The sequence below is a fragment of the Camelina sativa genome, chromosome 20 (assembly GCF_030686135.1).
Source record: "Camelina sativa cultivar CO46 ecotype springtype chromosome 20, ASM3068613v1".
NCBI lineage: Eukaryota > Viridiplantae > Streptophyta > Magnoliopsida > Brassicales > Brassicaceae > Camelina > Camelina sativa.
In genome coordinates, this window is record NC_141899.1 from 26,944,917 (window position 1) to 26,969,095 (window position 24,179).

The following is a 24,179-nucleotide window of genomic DNA, read 5'->3' on the forward strand; positions in this document are numbered from 1 at the left end:
TATCATTTTGATTAATTAAACCAAAAATTTAAAATTGATTAATAAATATATCACTTATTGGAGCCACATTTTCTTTTTGATATCACCATTTTGTAACCAAAGCAAATTTTGAAAATTTAATCAATAATAAATGGGGCATTCACAAAAATATCCCCTTTTCCATGTCCTTTTTTAAAAATAGCTCTCTATGTTGACCATTTTTAAAACTACCCCTCTTTATGAACAAAATAACCAAATTACCCTTTCTTTAAATGACAACAAGAATATACAGTCACCAAAATCAAAAAAAATTCCCGCCAAAAATGAAAAATTTTCCGCCAAAAGTTATTTTTTTCCCGCCAAAATTGAAAATTTTTCACATCACAAAAAAAATTTCGGCCAAAATCAAAAAAAATTCCTGCCAAAAAAAATTGAAATTTATACCTTATAAAAACATTGTAAACCCTTTTAAAAACCTTGTAAACGCTTTTAAAGGTTTTTTAAAAGCGTTTACAAGGTGTTTAAAAATCTTGTAAACCTTGTAAAAGCGTTTACAAGGTGTTTAAAAACCTTATAAAAACTTTTTAAAAGCGTTTACAAGGTGTTTAAAAACCTTGTGAATGCTTTTACAAGGTGTTTAAAATCCTTTTTAAAAACATTTTGAAAACCTTTTAAAAAACTTATAAAAACCTTGTAAAAGCGTATACAAGGTGTTTAAAAAACCTTTTAAAACTCTTTTAAAAATATTGTAAAAGCGTTTACAATGTGTTTATAAAGATTTTATAAGGTAGAAACCTTATAAAACCTTTTAGAAACCTTGTAAATTTTTTTTGGCGGAAAATTTTTTTTGTTGAAATTTTTATCAAAAAAATTGTTGACGGGAATTTTTTTTGGCCGGAAAATATGTCGGAAATTTTTTTGGCGGAAAAATTTTGTTTTTCATTTTATTGAATAAAATATTTTTTATCTAAGGGTATAATGGTCACTAAAAATTAAAGGAGGATAAAAATAAAAATGGCCAAAAAAGGAGTATTTTTGAAAAGGATATCTCAAAAAATGTATTTTTAACAAATTCTCATAACAGATTACTTAGAAGTTTTTTTTTTTTTTGTCATCTGAAATTTTTATTTATAACTTGGTTTCACACTAAGGAAGGATACAACATATCCCAAAAAAGGGAAGCTAAAGCCGACGGACCAAGTGATGTCCTTGGAGTCAAAGTCGACGGACGAAGTGATGTCCTTGGAGTCAAAGCCCTATAGAAGGGAAACTAAAAAAACAGACAAACAAGGATTTTCAAACCATACGAAGAAGAACAAACCCTTACAATAAGAACAGAAACCAATTGGCTATAACCCTAGAGATATACTAGACCTAAGAAAGCAAAAACACATCTTCTCCCGAAGCTCCTGTGAAGGATTTATCATGGCTGCCCACGGCCAACACAACAATAACATCTACCACCTCCTATCGTGATGAGAGCTGATCTCTCGAGAACCCAAGGGCTTCATAACCCAGCAAGTAAAACCACTATGAAAAACTCAAACATACTTTTAGATGCGACGACGACGTCTGATGCGCCAATTCACGTCTAGCTAGAAACCTTCAAAATGCCACCAATCTAAACAGAACTGGAAAGCAAGACAAGGAGCATAGTCTAAGCCCTCTGTTATCACCAAACTCAAGAGCGAGGAGGGCAATAACCCAAGGATGCTAACAACCACAGCGAAGAACACCAAGGAGAAGAGAACCTGCAAACTTAGAGAACTAAAACATCTTCGAACATAAACTGAGCCTCCGCTTAAGAAGGGAATGGACTAAAAGCGAGCCGCTGACTGGTACAGTGAGACAAAGATCGAGAGGAAAGGCAATGGCTGGACAAGAACCCACAACCACTCCACAAGGCGCTTTGAAGCAATGACAAGCACAAAAACGGCTCTGAGATCTAGGACAGGAAACAGCAAACCACAATGGCTTTATTCTTCGAGCTATCCGTCGATCTAACTGATCCGGCATCATCATTTTTGCTGTAATCAGAAACTCTCCCAGATAAAGGCCACTCTAACCGCTTCCTCAACACACAAAATCATACACCAAACCAAACTAAACGTCTCCCCAAACGATGGCTGAAAGACCTGACATGTCACCCTTGAAACAAACTAAGACGAACCAAACTAAGACGAATCAAACTAGCCCTAACATACCGTAGAAGAGAACCAGACCCGCAAGTCTACTTACCAGATTAGAGGACAGAACGAAACAACGGTCACAGATCCACAAAGAACACACTCAGTTCTCCAAGAGAAACCAAAGCCTTCTTCGGATTTTACAAGAGCAGAGGATCCGACAACACTGCTGAAGTCGGTGTCCCAACATCGACTCTCTCTGGAGAAGCCTACCGCCGACAAACTTACAAAGCTTGCCGTGAAGATCCGTTTTATCAACCAATCTTCATCACCGAAACACTTGGGGCTAGATAGAAGGAGAGCAAAAACAACAAAGCTAGAGAAAAACAAAGGGGGGAGGCCAGATCCGATGCTAGACAAGCCACCAAGATCCAGCCTCGATCTGAAATTTTTTCTTCTTCGGCGGCTGAAAGTTGAGAGAGAAAGGGAACTAGGTCAAAAGATTTTTTATTCAATTACTTATAAGTTAAAACTACAATAAAACCTATATAAATTAATAAATACTATAACTTAATAATAAAAATAACATATCTTCTATTAGAAAATAAAATCATATTTTTTTATTGAAATCCTCATGTAAAATATGGTGTCAATAATTATCATATATTAATAATCAAGTAAATTTACACACATATATATATATATATGCTGATATAATATTATATGATTTAAAATTTTAAATTTTCTCATAGAGCTTATATCTATAAAACAATTGTTATGTTGTATTTTCAAACAATGATATAAAATACTCTCTAACATGTCATAAAAATAGCTAAACTTTAAAAAGTTTTTAATTTCGAGATACGCATCATTTTCATTTGATAGTTTTATAGGCTATAAAATATGACAATTGATATTAGTATATTATTATTCATAAATTTTAATTTTTGTATGTCACGTGTATAAGTGAATTTGTTTATTGTATTTGTAATTTATTGTCAATAATATTTTCTAAATATTACTAATTCAATTCTAAAACCATAAAATTTATAACATCCGAAAGTCTAATTTTATTTTGCTAAAATTATCTCAATTCATAATTTTTGATAATTTAAACTATTAAAAATATATCTATAAAATAATAATTATTAATTTACTCTATAAAATAATACATATTAATTTACAGATAAATTAATATCATTATAAATTAATAAAATAGTATGATCTCAACATTATTAATTTGTAGACTTAATACTTTATTAGATGTATAAATTACAGTATATATTATATATAGAGGTTACAAGAGGGAACTTAGTTTAACTTAATTACAATTAAATCTTTACTTTACATATCTCTTACACGCCCCCTCAAATGTTTTAAGGAGTTTTTTTCTCATAGTTAATTTAATATTTATATGTTCAAGACTTCATGTGAAAGTTCAACCACTAGGGTGATTATCAAAAACATTGTATTGGATCAGATTGTGTTAATTGACCGCAATGGTTGTCATATGACTCATGAGATAACCTCTATACATGCTAAATTTTCTATTGGTTGGTCAAAATAGTTTTTTAAATAGATTCAAACAACATAATATTAAATGTAATACTCCCTCTGTTTAATAAAGGATGTCATTCTGGAGATTTTTCTTTGTTTCACAAAGACTGTCACTTTGTATTTCCAATGTGATTTTTAACATCAAATTTTCTATTTTACCCTTAACCCAAAGCTCTTTTTATTAAATTTAAATGATAAATTACTCATTAGATAGGAGCATATATGTATAATTCAAGTTTTTCTTAATTTGTGTGCAATGGGTTAAAATGACACTCTTTGTGAAACAGAGAGAGTATTTTTTTTTGGGTTGTTAGTCATGAACAAAAATAGCCTATCAGGTTGAGTAATTCCAATTTAGAATCTCTCAAAAAAATCATTTATAGTCATTAATGCGTATCAAATTACACATTTAATATCAAAATTTGACTATGTGACCAATTAAAAAATTTGACCAGTTCAAAATTTAGTAAGTGAATGTTTTTGAATTTAAAATAAAAACAGATCAGATTATACAAATATGTGACGCTATTATTAGTTAACCAAAATCAACAAAATTTTATAATTTGACTTACATTTAAAGTAAGTTTTGTTACTAATATTTTTAGTGAAAGAATCCGAGCCGTGTTGGCAAACACAAATATTATTTTAATGGTATTTGTGTTTTCCTATTGACTATTAATAATCATAATTCATAAACACTTATATATCTAAATTACAAAAAGTTATTTTCAGTTAACCTCGATAAAAAAAAAAAAAAAAAAAAAAAAAAAAAAAAAAAAAAAAAAAAATCCACGAATGCACTATAGCTAACTTGTCCGAACAAGGTAAGTTATTTAATAAAAAAAAGGTTAAGTTTGATTTGTTTTTTTGTCAATAAATAATTATGTTCAAAAATAGTTTTATAGGAAAAAAATTCCTTCCATTTGAATCTAAAGCAATATTAGCCGTTCGATCAACAAAATACAACCGTTAGAGCTACGAGCCGCTCCTCCTCCTCCTCCTCCTCCTCCTCTCATAAAAAAGCTGTCAAAGATCTGTTTCTCTCTCTACTCTTGTATATTCAGAATTTAGAAAATCTCTGGCGATGTCGAGGATGAGATCTCTCCTGAAACCACCGCTACCCAAATCTCCGATCCGTCTCCGATCACGTCAAGTCTTCCTCCACTCATCTCTCCAAACACCAGGTAATATTATATTTCAAAATTAATTTCTCCGATCTATTTTCGATTCAATCTCCGAGAACTTTAGAATTGATTCGATTCCTTCTTCTTCTCCCTCGAATTCTAGGTTCGCAGAAGCAGCAGCAAGGAAGGCGATTGAGTGGTGTAGATCTAAACCCTAAACCCCAAATCGAATACTCATCAATCTCTAAAGAGATACATGCTTTAGCCAAGATGGTTAAAGACGAGTTTGCAGAAGCAGAGGATCGCAAAAAGCCGAATCTGGAGAGCTTGGCTGCGAGTTCGGTTCCGGTATTCGAGAGAGGGAGGTTTTATGAGGAGTATTCAGCTAAGAGGAACGAGCGATTGAGGAGGAAGAAGAAAGGAGAAGATGATGCTGCTGTTGTTGTTGAAGGGAAAGGAACTCCTTATCATCTTGGTGTGAATCATGAGCCGATGACGAACAAGAGAAGAGGAACCTCGGCTAAGAAGAAGACTGTGGTGGGTGAGACTAGTGCTACGCCTAGGTATTCCTTGAGGAGTATGACTAAGGAGAATAGGAAGCCACCGCTTCCGGTTAATGTCTCTGTAAGTGCAATCAAGAGTGTTACTACTACTCGCAGGGGTAGGAGAATCTGAAAACCTCAGTCTTCTTCTTGTTGTTTCTGCTTTTGTGGATTTCGATTAAATCCAAAATGATATTTTTTCTTTTTCTTTTCGGGGATGTTTTTTCTTTTCTTGATTACTACATTGAGATAAGCTTTATTATCTACAGATGTTTTTTTTTTTTGGTACTCTCATTTGAACGCTTTTTTGTGTTATCTTACTTGAATAGCTTGCTTTGAGTTGGTTTTACTCATCATTATAGATTGATTGGAGTTTGTGTCGAAATGGAATAGAATTAGCTAAACACTCTTGCTTTGTCCTGTCGTACAAGTAGTGTGAGTTATGTTAGTATCTTTCACGACTAAACATTACTCAAGAAGAGGGGTTGAAGGCTGTTGTAATATTAATCGTCTTCAATTCGACGTGTCTAAGAACGTATAAGCTTAAGCGCTAGAAAAAAGGTACAAGAAGCGCTGCCATAGACTGTGATGTCTTTCAGGCTTGGAAAGGTTGATATGAAGAATCAGAGAGTGGTGTTTTGACTTTCTTATACAACTTTCCAACAACTACAATCAACTTTGTGGACTTAGCAAAAGATGTGTGTGTGTGTGTTTTTTTTTTTTTTGGAGATTTTTGTGGAGATTTTTCTTGCAGAGAAAGAGTTAGAATATACAGAGAAAAATCAATAGTATAATACTAGACTCAAGAGCATATACACAGATATACAACAAACACTGGATTGATACAAAATCAAATAACAAATTTAAAATGAACAAATTTTACGAATCCTATAATTACAAGACTTACTTAAGATAGAAAAGATTAGAACAAGTCTAAATTTGTTCAGATTTGCTTATGAGTTGTATAAGAGCATTTGCTTTCCTTTGAGCTCTATTTGTTCCGGAGGTTGTTATCTCTACAAGATATTCATAGACGCCGAACTGAAGCGCAGCGAGAATAAAAGATGAGTTGTTAGAGCCTAGTTCGAGCAGTACCGAGGTGGCACACTCTTTGTTCTTCGGGGTGCCTTGTCTGATGAATTCCACAAGAGTTTCAATGAATGAGAGTTGTCCAATGGCTTGACGTCCCTCGGGATGTGATGCAAGAAGCAATAGAATCGAAAGCGCTTCATCAATCATCCCTAAGTTTTTATCTTTCAAAAGGTTGAGCAAAGGCTGAACAATACCAGCATCAATGGCTCTCCCTTTATTAGCTGAATTAAGAGACAAGTTAAATAGTGCAGTGAGAGCATCTTTCTTCCCTCTTACTGTCCCATGCTGTAGTAAATCAACCAAAGGCGGGATCCCATTTGATAATCCGATGGTTACTTTGTTCTCGTCAAGCATTGATAAACTAAACAAAGCTGCAGCAGAGTTCTCTCTTGCCTCTCTGTTTCCGTTTTCAAGGATCTCAATAATGTTTGGAATGGCTCCTTCGTTTGAGATAAGTTTCTTGTTGATCTCATCTATTGATAGATTCAGTAACGTTGTTACCGCGTTCTCTTGGATTCCAGAGTCAGGGTAAGAAAGGAGTTGAACTAACAGAGGGATCGCTCCTGCATTCGCTATTAAAACTCTGTTCTCGGGGTTTTCTCTGGCCAGCAAACGCATCTGCTTTACGGATCTTCTTTGTTCTTCCAAATGGCTTGACGATAATGCTTCCACCAGCAGAGATACCTCATCTTTCTGCTCGTTTTCTGAGTGTGGAGATGTTTCTTTCTCTGGAATCTTGAAATTGTTCTTCTCACACCACTGCATTATCAAGTTCTTCAAGGCAAAATTTGGTGCAAGAGAGAGATGATCTAGCTCCTGTCTAGTTTTCGGACAATTCTTATGCCCCGCGTCAAACCACTTCTGTATACTCTCCTTTTCATATGTCTACGAAACATGCATGTATTGTTATGTTAATTAGTTTCAAGCATGCACTTACGTACCATGATTCACATCTCCAAATATCATATCAATTATTATACCTGTCCAGTGGCGATGATAACCGGGTCTAACATTATTTCGAGTGTTATAGGACACAAAAACTCGTGAGGTAATATGAGAGACGTCGACTTAGTGAATGATTTATTAATGACTGGTTGGTAGAGAATGTCGGTAGCTTCAAGACCTTGAAGCTTCTTAAACTTGTTAAGAAGCTCAATGATATGCTGTTTTGTCTCTATACTTAACACTCCTTTCTCCTGGATTAAGCTTTTTATTGCTATGGTTTCTTTCTTCAAATCATCTATCGTTTGTAGCTCAAGCTTCTTCGCAAGCCTCTCGATAATAGCGCTATCTGAGTTTCGAGGATCTGTTTTTGAGAATACCACCATCATGTCTACTGCTAGCTCTATGTCTTGTGTATCTGTTCTTCTTTTTGCTTTTTTCAGTTGTTTACACAATGAATCAATCTACCCAAAAAAAAAAAAAAAAAAAATTCAGAAACTAGGCAAGGTATAATATTGTTTATAGGTTAAAATAAATCCGCATAGTTTTGGGAATAAATTATAATTTTACCTCCTCTTTCACTTCATGAGAAATCACCAATTCGTCAAAAGGAGTTTTAACAAGAACACGATTCAGCTTTTCGTAAGTGGAATGAAATCGTGTCATCACTGATTCGCCATCCAATGCCTGTAATCATAATAACCAAAAAAACAACAATTAAAGGTTACGTACGATACACTCAATCATATATAAATTATCACAAAAATGAGATTCTTACCAGAAAGATTTTGCTGCCATTGTTGCAAGTTTCTAATAATTTCTTAGCAACAAGAAACACTTTTCTCAAACGGTTCACAAAATGCCTGCAATTTGGCGATTCAAAACCTCTAATCTCCTCCAAAAACGGAACAAGAATCTTCAATCGTCTAACGAGGTTAAAACATTCTTTCTGCTGTGTTCTTCGATACTCCTTAATCTGATCCAAAAACTCGATAACCGATAGGATCTCGCTCACCAATCCATCACAATCATCGTCATCCTTAACTTCTTCCTCATGAATCTCTACCATGGCATCCACAACCTCATCGTTGATTGGTTCTTCTTCTTCTTCTTCTTCTTCTTCTTCTTCTTCTGCAGTAACTTCTTCCTCAAGGTTCTCTGTATCTCCTGTGGCTTCTTCATCTACATCCATCATAACGACCATTAGAGACTCTCTATCGCCTTTGCATTGATTCCAAAGATGTTGAAGGAGAAAGCAAACGTTAAGGAAATTGTAAGCTTAATTTTCGCTTGTTTCATTTTTTTAGAGACAAAACGGAAAAAGAAAAAAAAGATTTGTTTTTCTTTCTCACCCAATTTGTTTTTGAAAGAAGTCAGATTTTTGCGGGACAGGACATACATTCCTAAAAGAGTGCTTCTCCTGTGGATACCAAATATTTTCAATAACAAAAAAAAAACCGTTCTTATAATCCTTCAACGTTTAACGATCACCATTTTTCTTGAAACTATACCAACAGATTTTTTCATGTAAGAATTTCAGGTTTTTTTTTTTTTTTTTTTTTTTTTTTTTTTTTTTTTGTTGTAACATCACTTTATTTATGTTAGTGTAAGCTTGAAATAGCTTGAGGTTCAAGCTAAGTATATTTAGGAGATATCTAAATATACATATCTAAATATTTAGGAGATATCTAAATTATGTAATGTTTCCTATAGTTGTTAGGATGAATATTTATTCTTCTCTCTATATAAGAAGATGCAGGGTGTTGCATAGCATATAAGAGAGATTAGAGAGATTAAGATTGCTTTAGTTTTGAGAAGTTTCTAAAGTAATAAACGAGAGTTATTCATTATTCTTGTGTTTGATTCAATATTTGGTATCAGAGCTTATATTGAATCTCTAAACACAACTTTTCTTTCTTGTTCGTGACTAAACAAAATCGGTGTAAGAGATATGAGTGAAATCGTTGCTATGATGTCCATACCGAAGGAGACCGGTACTTCATCTCTTCAATGTCCAATGCTTACCACAACCAACTATACGGTGTGGGCCATGAAGATGACGGTAGTACTGCGAGTGAACAAAGTCTGGGAAACGATCGAAACAGGGGAAGCAGAGGCCGATAAGATTGACCTAGCCAAAGCTCTTCTGTTCCAATCGATTTCGGAGAATCTGATTTTACAAGTGGGAAACCTTGCTACTCCTAAGGAGGTTTGGGATGCGATCAAGTCACGATACTGTTGGATTAAGCTTGAAATAAGCTTAAGGCCCAAGAAAAGTATATTTAGGAGGATAATCTAAATATACATATTTGTTCTAGGATAATCTAAATAAGTTATCTTTCCTATTCTAGAATAGGAAATTGGTGTTGAGAGTTTTTATATTTAAGGTGATGCAAGAGAGTTGTAAAAACCTTGAGAGAGAGATTTGAGATTTGAGAGCTTTAGGTTTTTGAGTTATTTTTCCTAAAGTAATAAAAGAGAGTTATTCTTATTTTTTGATTCAAAGTTCTTAGATCTATATTTGGTATTAGAGCTAGAATCTAAAGGCGTTTAGTAGAAGGAGAGAGTTGTTAATCTGTGAAGTTGAAACATGAGTGAGTTAATTTCAACTACAACCTCGACCGCAGCAAACACACCGCAGGAAGCTGGCTCCTCGTCCATCAAGTGTCCGATGCTTACCTTGACCAACTACACGGTCTGGTCTATGCGTATGACTTTGACGCTTAAAGTCCACAAAGTATGGGAGTCGATTGAACCTGGAACAAGCGACGAAGAGAAAAACAATATGGCGAAAGCCTTGCTGTTTCAATCTATACCTGAAGCTTTGATCCTACAAGTTGGAAACCTTGAAACCTCAAAAGCTGTTTGGGAAGCCATAAAAACAAGACATATGGGAGCAGAGAGAGTCAAAGAAGCTAGACTGCAGACTTTGATGGCTGAATTCGACAGGCTGAAGATGAAAGAGTCTGAAAAGATTGATGATTTTGCTGGTAGACTCTCGGAATTGTCTACAAAATCAGCAGCCTTGGGAGAAACCATAGAAGAGCCGAAGATTGTGAAGAAATTTCTTAAAAGTTTACCAAGGAAAAGATACATACACATCGTGGCTTCTCTTGAACAAGTTCTTGATTTGAAAACAACAACCTTTGAAGATATTGTGGGTAGGTTGAAAACTTACGAAGAAAGAATCTCCGAAGAAGAAGACAATCAAGAAGATCAAGGAAAGCTCATGTATGCTACTACAGAATCACAATCATATCAAGCTCCTTATAATGCTGGACGAGGACGAGGTGGAAGATTCTATGGACGGGGAAGAGGACGTGGACGCTACGGTTATCCTCCAAACAACGGCTACCGACAAGAGCGAGATACATCTAAAGTGGTCTGCTACAGATGTGATAAGACAGGACATTATGCGTCGGATTGCCCAGATAGACTTCTCAAACTTCAAGAGACACTCGAGAGTGAACAGAATAAGACACAAGAAGCTGATGCATTGATGATGCACGATTTGGTGTACCTCAATGAAAGGAATGTGAAACCTAATGAGTTTGAAACACAAACAGATGGTGATAATGTGTGGTATTTGGATAATGGTGCTAGCAACCATATGAGTGGAAATCGGTCATACTTCTCAAGGATTGATGAGACGGTCACGGGAAAGGTCCGATTTGGAGATGACGCACGCATTGACATAAAAGGAAAGGGATCTATTTTATTTGTCACGAAGAATGGAGAAAGGAAGGTGCTAGCCGATGTCTACTTTATACCAGACTTGAGGAGCAACATAATTAGTCTTGGACAAGCCACAGAGGGTGGTTGCGATGTCAGAATGAAAGGAGACTTCCTAACTCTACATGACCGTGATGGTAAACTCTTAGTAAAGGCGAATAGGTCTCGAAATCGTTTGTACAAGGTAACTATGGAAACAGAGCATACAAAGTGGTGCTTACAACTTCAGATAGTGAGTGATTCAGCAAAATGGCACGCAAGGTTAGGACATATCGGGTTAGAGAGCATGAAGACAATGGTGAAGAAAGAATTAGTTACAGGGATGCCGAGTTTCGAGATTGATAAGGAGTTGTGTGCTTCATGTTTGCTTGGGAAACAAGTCAGGAAAGTTTTCCCTCAAGCAACATCATATCGAGCCACACACATGCTTGAGCTCATACACGGAGACCTTTGTGGACCAATCACTCCTGCTACACCGGCACGGAAAAGATACATCTTTGTACTCATTGACGACTGTTCCCGCTACATGTGGTCGATCCTCTTAAAAGAAAAAAGCGAAGCACTTGACAAGTTCAAGATTTTTAAATCGATGGTTGAGCAAGAAACAGGGACTTCCATTAAAATGTTTCAAACTGATCGGGGTGGTGAGTTTGTTTCACAGGAATTTCAAACTTTCTGTGATAACAACGGTATCAAAAGGCATCTGACAGCACCGTATTCTCCTCAACAAAATGGTGTTGTTGAGCGACGAAACAGGACGTTATTGGAGATGACACGGAGTATCTTAAAACATATGACGTTGCCAAATTACCTGTGGGGAGAAGCAGTGAGGCATGCCACTTACCTTATCAATAGGGTTGCAATAAGAACTTTGGTTGATCAGACTCCTTATGAAGCTTTCAATGCGAAGAAACCAAACATCGAGCATTTACGGGTTTTTAGCTGTATCGCATATGCGAAAACAGAAACTCCACATCTTAAAAAGCTGGATGACAGATCAAGAGCTCTTGTACACTTAGGAACGGAACCTGGTTCAAAAGCGTACCGTTTATTGGATCCATCAAGTCGAAGGATCATAGTAAGCAGAGATGTGGTCTTCGATGAGAGTAAAAGCTGGAACTGGGTGAATCTACAACAAGATACAGTCATTGATTCGGGAAACTTCAGCATAACCTTTGAGGAATTTGGTAATAACAGCATTCGGGAGATAGAAACAGCTCAAGAACCAGAGACAAACGAAACAGAGATGGCGGTAGAAACAGAGGAGATAGACGAAACAGAGGAGAGTAGTGAAGAAGATTGTGTTGACGATGAGGTCATCAAGGAAACGGAGAATCCTAGAGAACATTCGACTGCTCAAGTCACGGTAAGAAAGTCAGGAAGACAAACGAAGAAGCCAAATTATTTGAGTGATTACGTTTTGTTAGCCGAGATTGAAGGTGAACGACTTCTACTTGCAATGGACGAAGAACCTTGGGATTTTAGTGAGGCAAAAGGAGAAAAACATTGGATCAAAGCTTGTGAAGAAGAGATAGGATCCATAACAAAGAACAATACTTGGTTTTTGATGGAGCGTCCAGTTGGAGTTAAACCTATTGGACTAAAGTGGGTGTTTAAAATCAAACGGAACTCCGATGGTAGCATAAACAAGTATAAGGCAAGACTTGTGGCAAAGGGATATGTGCAAAAACATGGCATAGACTACGATGAAGTATTTGCCCCAGTTGCACGCATCGAAACAATCCGTTTCATTCTTGCATTAGCGGCTTCAAACGGCTTGGAAGTGCATCATCTCGATGTGAAAACGGCTTTCCTTCATGGAGAATTAAAAGAGGTAGTCTATGTGAATCAACCTGAAGGTTTTGAGGTCCGGGGTTCTGAAGATAAGGTGTATAGGCTTAACAAGGCACTATACGGGTTACGTCAAGCACCAAGAGCATGGAATAATAAGCTGAATCAAATCCTTAAAGAGTTGAACTTCACTAAGTGTTTCAAGGAACCCTCACTATATCGAAAGCAAGAGAATGAGGATCTTCTTGTCATGGCAGTGTATGTGGACGATCTACTTGTAAGTGGCTCTAACCTAAACATGATACTTGATTTCAAAAGAGATATGGCATCAAGATTTGAGATGAGCGACTTAGGAAAGCTGACTTACTACCTTGGAATCGAAGTTCTGCAACACGCAAATGGCATTACCTTGAGCCAAGAGAGATATGCGAATAAGATTTTAATTGAAGCTGGAATGGAACAGTGTAACTCTGTTCATATACCCATGGATGCTGGCTTGAAGTTATCTAAAGCACAACATGAGCGAAATATTGACGCGAAGGAGTATAGACGAAGCATTGGTTGTCTTCGATACTTACTCCACACTCGACCTGATCTTTCTTATTGTGTTAGGGTGTTAAGTAGATATATGCAAGAGCCAAAAGAATCCCATGGAGCAGCCTTGAAACAGGTTATTAGATACTTAAGAGGCACCACTTCTCTTGGTCTTATGTATAATCGTGAAAGGAAAAACAGCTTGGTCGGATATGGTGATAGCAGCCACAACTCGGATGAAGATGATGGTAGAAGTACAGCAGGTCACATTTTCTATCTAGGTGCTAGTCCAATTACTTGGTGTACACAGAAGCAATCTACGGTTGCTATGTCATCATGTGAGGCTGAGTATATGGCTTGTACTGAAGCGGCGAAGCAAGCAATTTGGCTTCAAGACTTGCTTAGCGAAGTGACTGGTTCTGTTAGTGAGAAAATCATAATTCTACTGGACAATAAATCGGCAATAGAGCTTACAAGAAATCCGGTGTATCATGGCAAAACCAAGCATATACATAGGAGACATCATTTCATAAGAGAATGTGTCGAGAATGGTCTAATAGAAGTGGAGCATGTTCCTGGAACAGAGCAGAAGGCGGATATATTAACTAAGGCACTTGGGAGAATAAAATTCAAGGGGATGAGAGAGGTCATTGGAGTTCAAGACTTGAAGAAGAGTGATTTCAAGCTTAAGGAGGAGAATGTTGGATTAAGCTTGAAATAAGCTTAAGGCCCAAGAAAAGTATATTTAGGAGGATAATCTAAATATACATATTTGTTCTAGGATAATCTAAATAAGTTATCTTTCCTATTCTAGATTAGGAAATTGGTGTTGAGAGTTTTTATATTTAAGGTGATGCAAGAGAGTTGTAAAAACCTTGAGAGAGAGATTTGAGATTTGAGAGCTTTAGGTTTTTGAGTTATTTTTCCTAAAGTAATAAAAGAGAGTTATTCTTATTTTTTGATTCAAAGTTCTTAGATCTATAGATACGTTGGAGCTGAGAGAGTAAAAGAGGCGAGACTGCAAACACTAATGTCGGATTTCGAGAGGATGAAGATGAAGACTACAGATACGATCGATGATTTTGTGGGAAGGTTGTCGGAGCTTGCATCAAAAGCGGGTGCTTTGGGCGTATCCATTGAAGAGTCTAAGATGGTCAAAAAATTCCTCAATAGCTTGCCGAGGAAGAAGTACATTCATATCATAGCGGCCTTGGAACAAGTTCTTGATCTTAACAAGACAAGTTTTGTGGACATAGTTGGTCGACTAAAAACATATGAGGAGAGGATTCGTGATGAGGAAGATCAAGAAGATGATCAAACAAAACTTATGTATGCTAACAATTATCAAGAGGGTTATGACCAAGGACGTGGAAGGGGTGCTAGAGGTGGTCGGTTCTCGGGTCGAGGAAGAGGACGAGGTCGAAACAATTACCAAAACAGAGACAAGTCACAGATTGTTTGTTACCGATGTGACAAGAATGGTCACTATGCCTCAAATTGTCCAGACCGGTTACTTAAACTTCAAGAAATTCAAGATGGTGCAGAATCTGATACTCAAGACGCAGAGGAGCTACTAATGCACGAGGCTGTGCTTCTCAATGAGAAGAAAATCAAGCCACGTGATTACGAAGTTAAACCGGAGGGAGATAATGTGTGGTATCTTGATAACAGAGCCAGTAATCACATGACTGGAAACCGGAACTACTTTACCAAACTTGATGAAACAGTCACGGGGAAGGTGAGGTTTGGTGACGACTCAAGAGTCGACATAAAGGGAAGAGGTTCTGTTCTTTTTATCACCAAGTCGGGTGATAGAAAGATTCTGGCTCAAGTTTACTGGATACTTGATCTCAAGAGTAATATTCTCAGTCTTGGACAAGCTACGGAGATAGGATGTGAAGTTAGGATGAAGGAGGATTACCTAACACTGCACGATCGCGATGGGAAGCTCCTTGTAAAGGCAAATAGATCACAGAACAGACTCTATAAGGTCTGTATGGAAGCTGAAAGTAACTATCTGCAAATGAAGGTAGCTGATACCTCTACACGGTGGCATGAGAGACTAGGTCATGTCAATCTCAGGACCTTAGAATCGATGGTAAAGAGAGAGCTAGTCTTTGGAATGCCAAACTTGACTTTTGTTAAGGAGACGTGTGCATCTTGTTTGCTTGGGAAGCAAACGAGAAAGACGTTTCCCAAGGCAACCAGTTTTAGAGCTGAAAAACCTCTTGATTTAATCCATTGAGATCTCTGCGGTCCGATTACACCTGCCACAGCTGCACAGAATAAGTATATATTTGTGCTCATTGACGATCACTCTCGATACATGTGGTCACTGCTTTTGAAAGATAAGAGTGATGCATATGATGCTTTCAAACGTTTTAAAGCCCGAGCTGAGCAAGAAATTGGAGCAACAATCAAGATGTTTCGAACAGACAGAGGAGGTGAGTTTGTGTCGTCTGAGTTCATGCGATTTTGTGAAGAATCTGGGATCCAAAGACACTTGACGGCTCCATACTCGCCACAACAGAACGGTGTAGTAGAGAGAAGAAACAGAACCCTGCTTGAAATGATGAGAAGCATTTTAAAACACATGGATGTTCCGAATTATCTTTGGGGAGAGGCTGTGAGACATTCCACTTATTTGATCAACAGAGTAGCTACGAGAACATTGAGTGACAAGACGCCGTACGAGATGTTCAAAGGCAAGAAACCAAACTTGGAGCACTTGCGAGTTTTTGGTTGTATCGGTTATGCTAGAGTGGAAACACAACACCTCAAGAAATTGGATGATAGATCTCGTGATTTGGTGCATCTCGGAACAGAACCTGGTAGTAAAGCTTATCGTTTGTTAAATCCCTCAACAAGGAGGATAACAGTAAGCAGAGATGTCATCTTCGATGAAGCTAAAAGATGGAATTGGAGTGTTGCAAGTGAAGAAACAGAGGCTCCAGGGTCATTTATCGTAAGATTTGGAGATTTTGGGAATAATGGTCTACACGAAGAAGCAGCAGACTGCGAGAATAATGATTCTGAGGTTGGAATCGAGGTGATAGCAGAAACTTGACATGAGCAAGAGACAGAGGAAGTTCAGCCTGTACTACGACGCTTAACACGACCAAGTGTGAAACCAAGTTATCTCAATGATTACGTGTTGTTAGCAGAGGAAGAAGTAGAACGCCTTCTGTTAAGCTTAGATGATGAACCAAGATTCTTTGAAGAAGCAAAGGAACTACAAGTGTGGAGAGAAGCTTGTACGGAGGAACTAAGGTCGATCGAAAGGAACAAAACGTGGAACTTGGTGGAATTACCGAGTGGTGTTAAGCCAATTGGCTTAAAATGGGTATTTAAGATCAAACGCAATGCAGATGGGAGCATCAATAAATATAAAGCAAGACTCGTTGCTAAAGGGTATGTGCAGAGACACAGGATTGACTTCGACGAGGTGTTTGCTCCAGTGGCACGTATTGAAACAATATGGTTTATCATTGCCTTAGCCGCTTCTAAAGGATGGGAAGTACACCATTTAGATGTAAAAACTGCCTTCTTGCACGGAGAACTTCGAGAGGAGGTCTTTGTTTCTCAACCGGAAGGTTTTATGAAGGAAGGAAGCGAAGGAATGGTGTACAAGCTGAACAAAGCGCTTTATGGACTGCGTCAAGCACCACGGGCCTGGAATCATAAGCTCAATCAGATTCTAAAGGAGTTAAATTTTGTGAGATGTGCTAAGGAGCCTGCCTTGTACCGAAGACAAGAAAAAGAACAGTTGTTGATTGTAGCGGTTTATGTGGACGATCTTCTTGTCACTGGTAGCAGCCTGAGTCTAGTTCAAGAGTTCAAGCAGGGGATGTCATCTAAGTTTGAGATGAGTGACCTTGGTAGACTGACATACTATCTTGGCATTGAAGTCTTACAAGAAGATAGTGGAATCACCTTGAAACAGAGCAGGTATGCAGAAAAAATTCTTGAAGAGACTGGTATGAGTGATTGCAATGCTGTTCAGGTTCCGATGGACTCAGGTTCGAAGCTTTCAAAGGCTTTAGATGATCAGTCTATTGATGAAAGTGAGTATAGAAGGAATATTGGCTGTCTGAGATACTTGATTCACACCCGACCTGATCTCTCCTTTGCTGTTGGCATTTTGAGCCGCTATATGCATAACCCGAAGAGAAGTCATGGTGTGGCTTTGAAGCATGTTTTGAGGTACTTACAAGGAACTTCAGGTTATGGTCTCATATTTAAGAAAGGAAGCAGCTCCGGGTTAGTAGGCTATTGTGACAGCAGTCTTAATATAGATGAAGATGATGGTAAAAGCACAAGTGGTCACATTTTCTATCTCAACAACTGTCCTATTACATGGTGCTCACAGAAGTAGAAGACGGTAGCTTTATCTTCTTGTGAGGCAGAGTTTATGGCGGCTACAGAAGCAGCTAAGCAGGCTATTTGGTTGCAAGATTTGCTCTCTGAAGTTACAGGTGAAGAGCTCAAGAGAGTAACGGTTCGTATAGACAACAAATCTGCTATAGCACTTACCAAAAATCCTGTCTTCCACGGCCGCAGCAAACACATTCATAGGAAGTTTCATTTTGTTCGTGAGTGCGTAGAAAATGAGCTGGTAGAGGTTGAGTATGTTCCTGGCATTGAGCAGAAAGCTGATATCTTGACTAAGGCACTTAGGAGAATCAAGTTCAAAGAACAGAGAAGCTTCATTGGAGTTCAAGATTTGAGTGAGCAAGATGGTTTCAAGCTTAAGGGGGACAATGTTAGTGTAAGCTTGAAATAGCTTGAGGTTCAAGCTAAGTATATTTAGGAGATATCTAAATATACATATCTAAAGATTTAGGAGATATCTAAATTATGTAATGTTTCCTATAGTTGTTTGGATGAATATTTATTCTTCTCTCTATATAAGAAGATGCAGGGTGTTGCATAGCATATAAGAGAGATTAGAGAGATTAAGATTGCTTTAGTTTTGAGAAGTTTCTAAAGTAATAAACGAGAGTTATTCGTTATTCTTGTGTTTGATTCAATAATTTATAGTTAAAAGCATTTTGCAATTTTTTTTTGTTTTCTTGTTTTATAACTTTCTATCCATGTTTTTCTAATTTATTCGCACAATTATTTTCTTCACGACTTTTAAAATTAAATCAGACATCTAAGTTTAGAAAACGAGACACAATTCTACGTTGTCGCAGTGTATGATGTGGCTATTTTCTACATCCTCCTTCTGTTTTTTTCCTAGTTATTTAACAAAATTAAAGACATGTTATTCTGATTCTCGCATGTCTTTGTTCAGTTTGAAATATTAAATTTTGGTATTTTTATCATTTTATGTCAACTAAAATTTATTTATTTTCTTTACAATATTGTCTTTTGATGCATTAAGCTTTTGAGAGATAGAAAAATGTTTGCCTACATCATGTTGATTTTCTTCCAGAGCTAATTCCAAAACTAAAATGCTAGTTTGTCATGGTAGTAGACTAGTAGCTAGAGTCGGTCCAGAAAAGAAGCAGACTAATAATGAGCTTGCGGTTCTTGTTTTTATGAGATATTTTGGAATGTAAACGTTTTACAAACATATAATTTGTTAACTATATATTTTTATAGAAATTACAAATTTGTAATATGTAGGTAATTTTCTTTTTCCGCCTCTAATACAACAGGGAGGCTCGATAAATTACAATATCAGATCAAAAGAAAAGGAAAAAAAAAATTGAAATCGAAAGAAACAAAAATGAAGAGACAAATCTAAATCAAACCGGAGAAAAAGTCAGACGAATCACAGCTGAAGAGACATAGGTGGACTCGTCAAAGATAGAGCCCAATAATCTCTCTGTCGAAGCCGATATCGCCAAAACAGAGCCGATCAAAAGTGTTAAGGAAGTTAGCGGTGCTGAAGCCAAAGCTAGCTACTATTGGTAAGGAATAGAGGAAGCACCACTAGAGGTCTAAACTGAAAGACTTAAAGGGAGAGCAACCTATGAACCCTCTCACAGTTCCGGTGACAAGCGCTGAAAGTCGAAGATGTTAAGCGGAAAAAAAACTTTTGAGGTCGCTATGATATAAGTTTTGTTTATCACTATAACTTACAAAAACAGAAAAAAAAATAATAATAAGAAAAAGAGAGAAAGTAGTACTTGTAAAAATATATATATATCTTTACATTATTAGGATATGAAAACTAATTTTTATTAAGACACATGTTTAAATAGAATTTTGTTTAAATGAACATATTAGATCTTTTTTCAATGACTACCTTAACTGGACTCTTAGTTGGCAATTAGTCATCTTTCAATACTATATTACTAATTTTAATTTTCTCCCTTTTATTGACTAGGTAGTGAAGTGTACATGTTTATGGCAGCGATTGAAAGCGATTCTAGGGTTTTGGTTGGGGGAGATCAGGACGCCACTATGGTGGACATTGGGGGGAGGGTTAGACCGCCAGGTGATCCACCTGATGTGCATGGTTCGTTGGTGCAGAAGGTAGCGGGTAATAATGGAGGAGGGATACTAATTCCGGAAGACATAATGGATGATGTGTTTGTGTTAGAGAGGTTGCGGTTGGAGTTTCTGAATGGGGATGATGGGGAACCAGTCATTACGATAGGTGACGAGGTTTTGACAGTGATGTATGGTTTATGGAAGAAATGAATACTTGTCAAGGTCTTAGGGCAGCACATCTCACTCCCTGTTCTGAACCGGAAACTTCGAGAGATGCGGAAACCTAGTGGAGCAATGTTTGTCATGGATCTCCCTCGTCAATTCTTTATGATCCGGTTTGAGAAGGAGGAAGAGTATCTGGCAGCGCTTACAAGGGGTCCATGGAGGGTGTTTGGTAACTACCTCATGGTCCAAGCTTAGACCCCAAAATTGGATCCTTTGAAGGACGAGATTGTTACGACTCCGGTGTGGGTCTGTCTCGTGAACCTCCCTGTGCACCTTTATCATAAATCGATTTTAATGAGTATTTCAAAGGGTTTGGGGAAGCCACTTAAGGTGGATTTCACCACCTTACACTTCGAGAGAGCACATTTTGCTTGAGTGTGTGTTGAGGTAAATCTGCAGCAGCCGCTCAAAGGGTCAATGTTGATCACCGGGCAACGGTATTTTGTAGCGTATGAGGGTTTAATGAACATTTTCTCTGCTTGTGGTATGTATGGAAATTTGGTACATAATTGCCTGCAAGTCGTTAGGGAGAAGGCTCCTCTGGTGTCTGTTCCAGCTACGGTTGCTACTCCAACTGCAGGTCGAGTGTCTCCGGGATTGGAGGATGGTTTCATGGTGGTAAGGAATAGGGGAAGAAGAGCTGTGAGAAATATCGAAGGTAATCCTAACCGGGATACTTTCGATGATCGGAGATCCTGCATTAATTGCGGTCTCAGATAGTTTTAGAAATTTACAGGTGGATTTGGTAACTGATGCGGTTAGGCAAGTTGGGATTCGATAGTGGGAGTAAAGAAAGTGAGAATATTTAGAATCGAGTAGGATATAAGGAAAGTGATAATATTCAGAATTGAGGGATCTCAGGGAAGAGTGCTGCCCAAGGGAAGTTGTTGCTGTTTGGTGCTTCGTTGGAAGTAAAGAATGATAGTGCTCATAAGGCCTCAGCGATTAACGGGCTGAAGCCCAACTCTTCTAAATTTTCTCAGCCTACTCGTGGTTTAGTGTTTGACCCGATTGGGGGCGAATCAGAAGTTTTGGTGAATGAGAAACGACTAAGGGATTTTGATGGTGGTGTTGGGAGAGCCGGTGGCCCTTTTCCGATGGAGAGAGCAGATAAACTGGTCTTGATGGAACTGGGTTTGGGTATTTTGGAGAAGAATGAGAATGTGCGTCTGAGTTTGGGAGAGCTGCCTTTGTCTATGGAAATTGATTCTCTTGATGGATGATTGTTGGAGAATGGGAAGGAGAATCTTTCCGATTAGCGGTTCTCCCCGGTAGTTCTAGCTATTTTAAAAGAAGGGATGATGAATTGCATTCTTTGGAATTGTCGGAGGGCAAATAAACCCAACTTTGGTCAATCAATTAGGTATCTTTTGAAGAAGTTCAATACCGATGTTTTACGTGTCTTTGAAACTCATGCAGGAGGGGATCAAGCAGGCCGTATATGTCAGGGTTTAGGTTTTGAGAACTCGTTTTGAGTCGATGTAGTGGGTCAGAGTGGTGGTCTCTGGCTCCCATGGCGGTCGGGTGTAGATGATGTGGATATTGTGGTGTCTAGCAGTCAGTTTATTCATGCAAGAGTGGTGAGTGGAGTGGATATTGTTAACTTGATTATGGTTTATGCTGTTCCAACAACAAGTAGGAGAAGTGAGCTGTGGAGAATTTTTGGTGGCGTTGTGCGGGAATCATGGGTGGGAATTTCAATACCATCCTTTGGGTGGATGAAAGGTCAGGAGGGAATGGTCGGTTATCCACAGACTCTATACCTTTTGGGATTGGATAGACAAGCTATCTCTGATAGATATGGGGTTCCAATGTAATAAGTTCACCTGGAGGAGAGGAAGAGAAGAGAGATTTTTTGTTGCAAAACGGCTGGATAGGGTCTTGTGTTGTGCCCATGCAAGGCTAAAGTGGCATGAGGCGACGCTGAAACATCTCCTGTTTCTAGCTTCGGACCATGCTCCTCTGTATGTACAATTGTCTCCAAAAGTGAGTACTGATCCTAGGCGGCGTCCCTTTTGATTCGAAGCGGCTTGGTTGTCTCACCCAGGGTTTCATGAGTTGTTGAAGAACTCTTGGGATGGGCATATCAACACGCAAGATGCACTAAAAGGGTTGTAGAGAACAGTGGAATAGAGAAGTTTTTGGAGATGTTTAAAGGAGAAAGGAGAAACTAATGCGTGATATTAAAATGGTGCAAAACCAGTTAGAGATCAGCCACACGGACGCCCAGCAAGAAGCGGTTCTCCTTGGTGATTTTGATTTGGTGTTAGAACAGGAGAAAACTATATGGTTTCAAAAATCCAGAGAGAAATGGATGGTTCATGGTGACAGAAATACAAGTTTTTTTCATACATCAACCATCATTAGGAGAAGAAGGAAGAGGATTGAGATGTTAAAGAATGATGATGGTGATTGGATTTATGATGCGAAGGAGTTGGAGAAGCTTGCAGTAGAGTATTATAAAAGGCTATATTCTCTACAGGACGTAAATAAGGAGGTGGAGAGGCTGTCATCGGAGAGTATTATGCGCATGTCACATGAAGATCAAATTTGTTTGAGTAAGACTGTTGCAGCATCAGAAGTAGAACAAGCCATGCGTAGTATGGGACAGTTTAAGGCTCCTGACCCGATGGATATCAATTGGTGTTCTGTCAGAAGAATTGGGATGTGGTGGGAGAATCAGTGATTCAGTTTGTTCTGGAGTTTTACAGAACATGAGAGTTACCACCAGAAACAAATGATGCAGTGGTAGTACTCATCCCAAAGGTTGGGAAGCCGGAGAAGATTACGCAGTTTCGGCCCATCAGCCTCTGCAATGTGTTGTTTAAAGATTATTACGAAGGTGATGGTGGGAAGGCTTAAAGGGGTAATGACGAGAGTGATAGGCCCTGCACAAATGAGTTTTATCCCATGACGTTTAAGCTCGAATAATATCATAGTGGTGCAAGAAGCTGTGCATTCAATGCAAAGGAAAAAGGGCAGAAAAGGTTGGATGCTTCTCAAGCTTGATTTGGAGAAGGCCTATGATCGTGTTCGGTGGGATTTTCTAGAAGATACCCTTAAAGCAATAGGGATGTTTGAGGTTTGGGTGCGTTGGATCATGTAGTGTGTGGCAGGTCCACCGATTAGCTTGTTACAGAATGGTGAGAGGACATATGAGTATAAACCTTTGAGAGGACTGCGTCAAGGGGATCCTTTGTCCCCGTACTTATTTGTCCTGTGTGTGAAGTGAGTTTGTCAATTGATTGATGGATCAATATTAGATAAGAAGTGGAAATCGATTAAGTTGTCAGTGTCAGGCCCGAGGTTGTCCCATACATGTTTTGCTGATGACCTAATCCTCTTTGCAGAGGCATCAGTGGCTCAGATTCGAGTAATACGAAGTGTGTTGGAGAATTTTTGCTCAGCTTCGGATCAGAAAGTTAGTCTGGAGAAGTCTAAGATCTTTTTTCTCACAATGTTTCCCGAGAGTTAGGCAGGATGATTAGTGAAGAGAGTGGCATCAAATCAACAAAGGAGTTAGGGAAGTATCTTGGTATGCCGATCCTTCAGAAGAGAGTGAATAAAGAAACCTTTGGTGAGGTTCTGGCAAAGGTATATGTGAGAATGGCATGTTGGAAAAGTCGCACTCTGGCTTTTGCTGGCAGGGTCACTTTAACGAAGTCTTTGCTGGCTTCTATCCCGCATGAGTACACTCAAATTATCACAGGTAACGGTTGAGAGGTTAGATAAACTTGCTCATGACTTTCTCTAGGGTTCCTCTACAGAGAAGCGTAGGCAACACTTGATGGCATGGAAGATTGTTTGTTTACCTTAGTGTAAAGGAGGGTTGGGTATAACAGCAGTAAAGGAGATGAATAAAGCAATGATTGCTAAAGTGGATTGGAGAGTCTTACATGAGCAGAATAGCCTCTGGGCACAGGTAGTCAAGCAAAAGAAGGTGGGTGATGTTCATGATCCGTCTAGGATGGTTGCTAAGAGCAATTGGTCCTCTACTTGGAGAAGTGTTGGGATAGGGATGTGTGAGGTGGTTTGTAGAGGTCAGTCTTGGGTTCTTGGAGACAGGTGTCAAGTGCGCTTCTGGACAGATA

At 38.2% G+C, this 24,179-nt stretch overlaps 2 protein-coding genes and 1 long non-coding RNA gene across 4 annotated transcripts; 1 reads left to right on the plus strand and 2 right to left on the minus strand.

Annotated features, from left to right (window-relative positions):
- Window positions 1-1,040: 1,040 nt before the first annotated feature.
- Window positions 1,041-2,603, minus strand: LOC147919431 (uncharacterized). The gene is made up of 2 exons (XR_015594020.1): window positions 2,218-2,603; window positions 1,041-2,114 (listed from the first exon to the last, which is right to left on the minus strand). It is a non-coding gene; the product is annotated as an uncharacterized LOC147919431 (long non-coding RNA).
- Window positions 2,604-4,531: 1,928 nt separating this feature from the next.
- On the plus strand, window positions 4,532-5,732 carry LOC104771349 (uncharacterized). Its single transcript, XM_010495868.3, has 2 exons — window positions 4,532-4,846; window positions 4,950-5,732. The coding sequence occupies exons 1-2, from the start codon at window positions 4,747-4,749 to the stop codon at window positions 5,459-5,461; spliced, it is 612 nt and encodes a 203-aa protein (XP_010494170.1). The 5' UTR covers window positions 4,532-4,746; the 3' UTR covers window positions 5,462-5,732.
- Window positions 5,733-6,098: 366 nt separating this feature from the next.
- On the minus strand, window positions 6,099-8,976 carry LOC104771351 (U-box domain-containing protein 15). 2 transcript variants are annotated; one of them, XM_087504448.1, is made up of 5 exons: window positions 8,715-8,976; window positions 8,141-8,544; window positions 7,933-8,049; window positions 7,401-7,826; window positions 6,099-7,305 (listed from the first exon to the last, which is right to left on the minus strand). In XM_087504448.1, the coding sequence occupies exons 1-5, from the start codon at window positions 8,761-8,763 to the stop codon at window positions 6,262-6,264; spliced, it is 2,040 nt and encodes a 679-aa protein (XP_087360574.1). In that variant the 5' UTR covers window positions 8,764-8,976; the 3' UTR covers window positions 6,099-6,261. The 2 variants fall into 2 exon arrangements, with proteins under 2 accessions (XP_087360574.1, XP_010494171.1); XM_010495869.2 differs by lacking the exon at window positions 8,715-8,976 and having other exon boundaries at window positions 8,141-8,697.
- Between the last annotated feature and the right edge of the window lie 15,203 nt (window positions 8,977-24,179).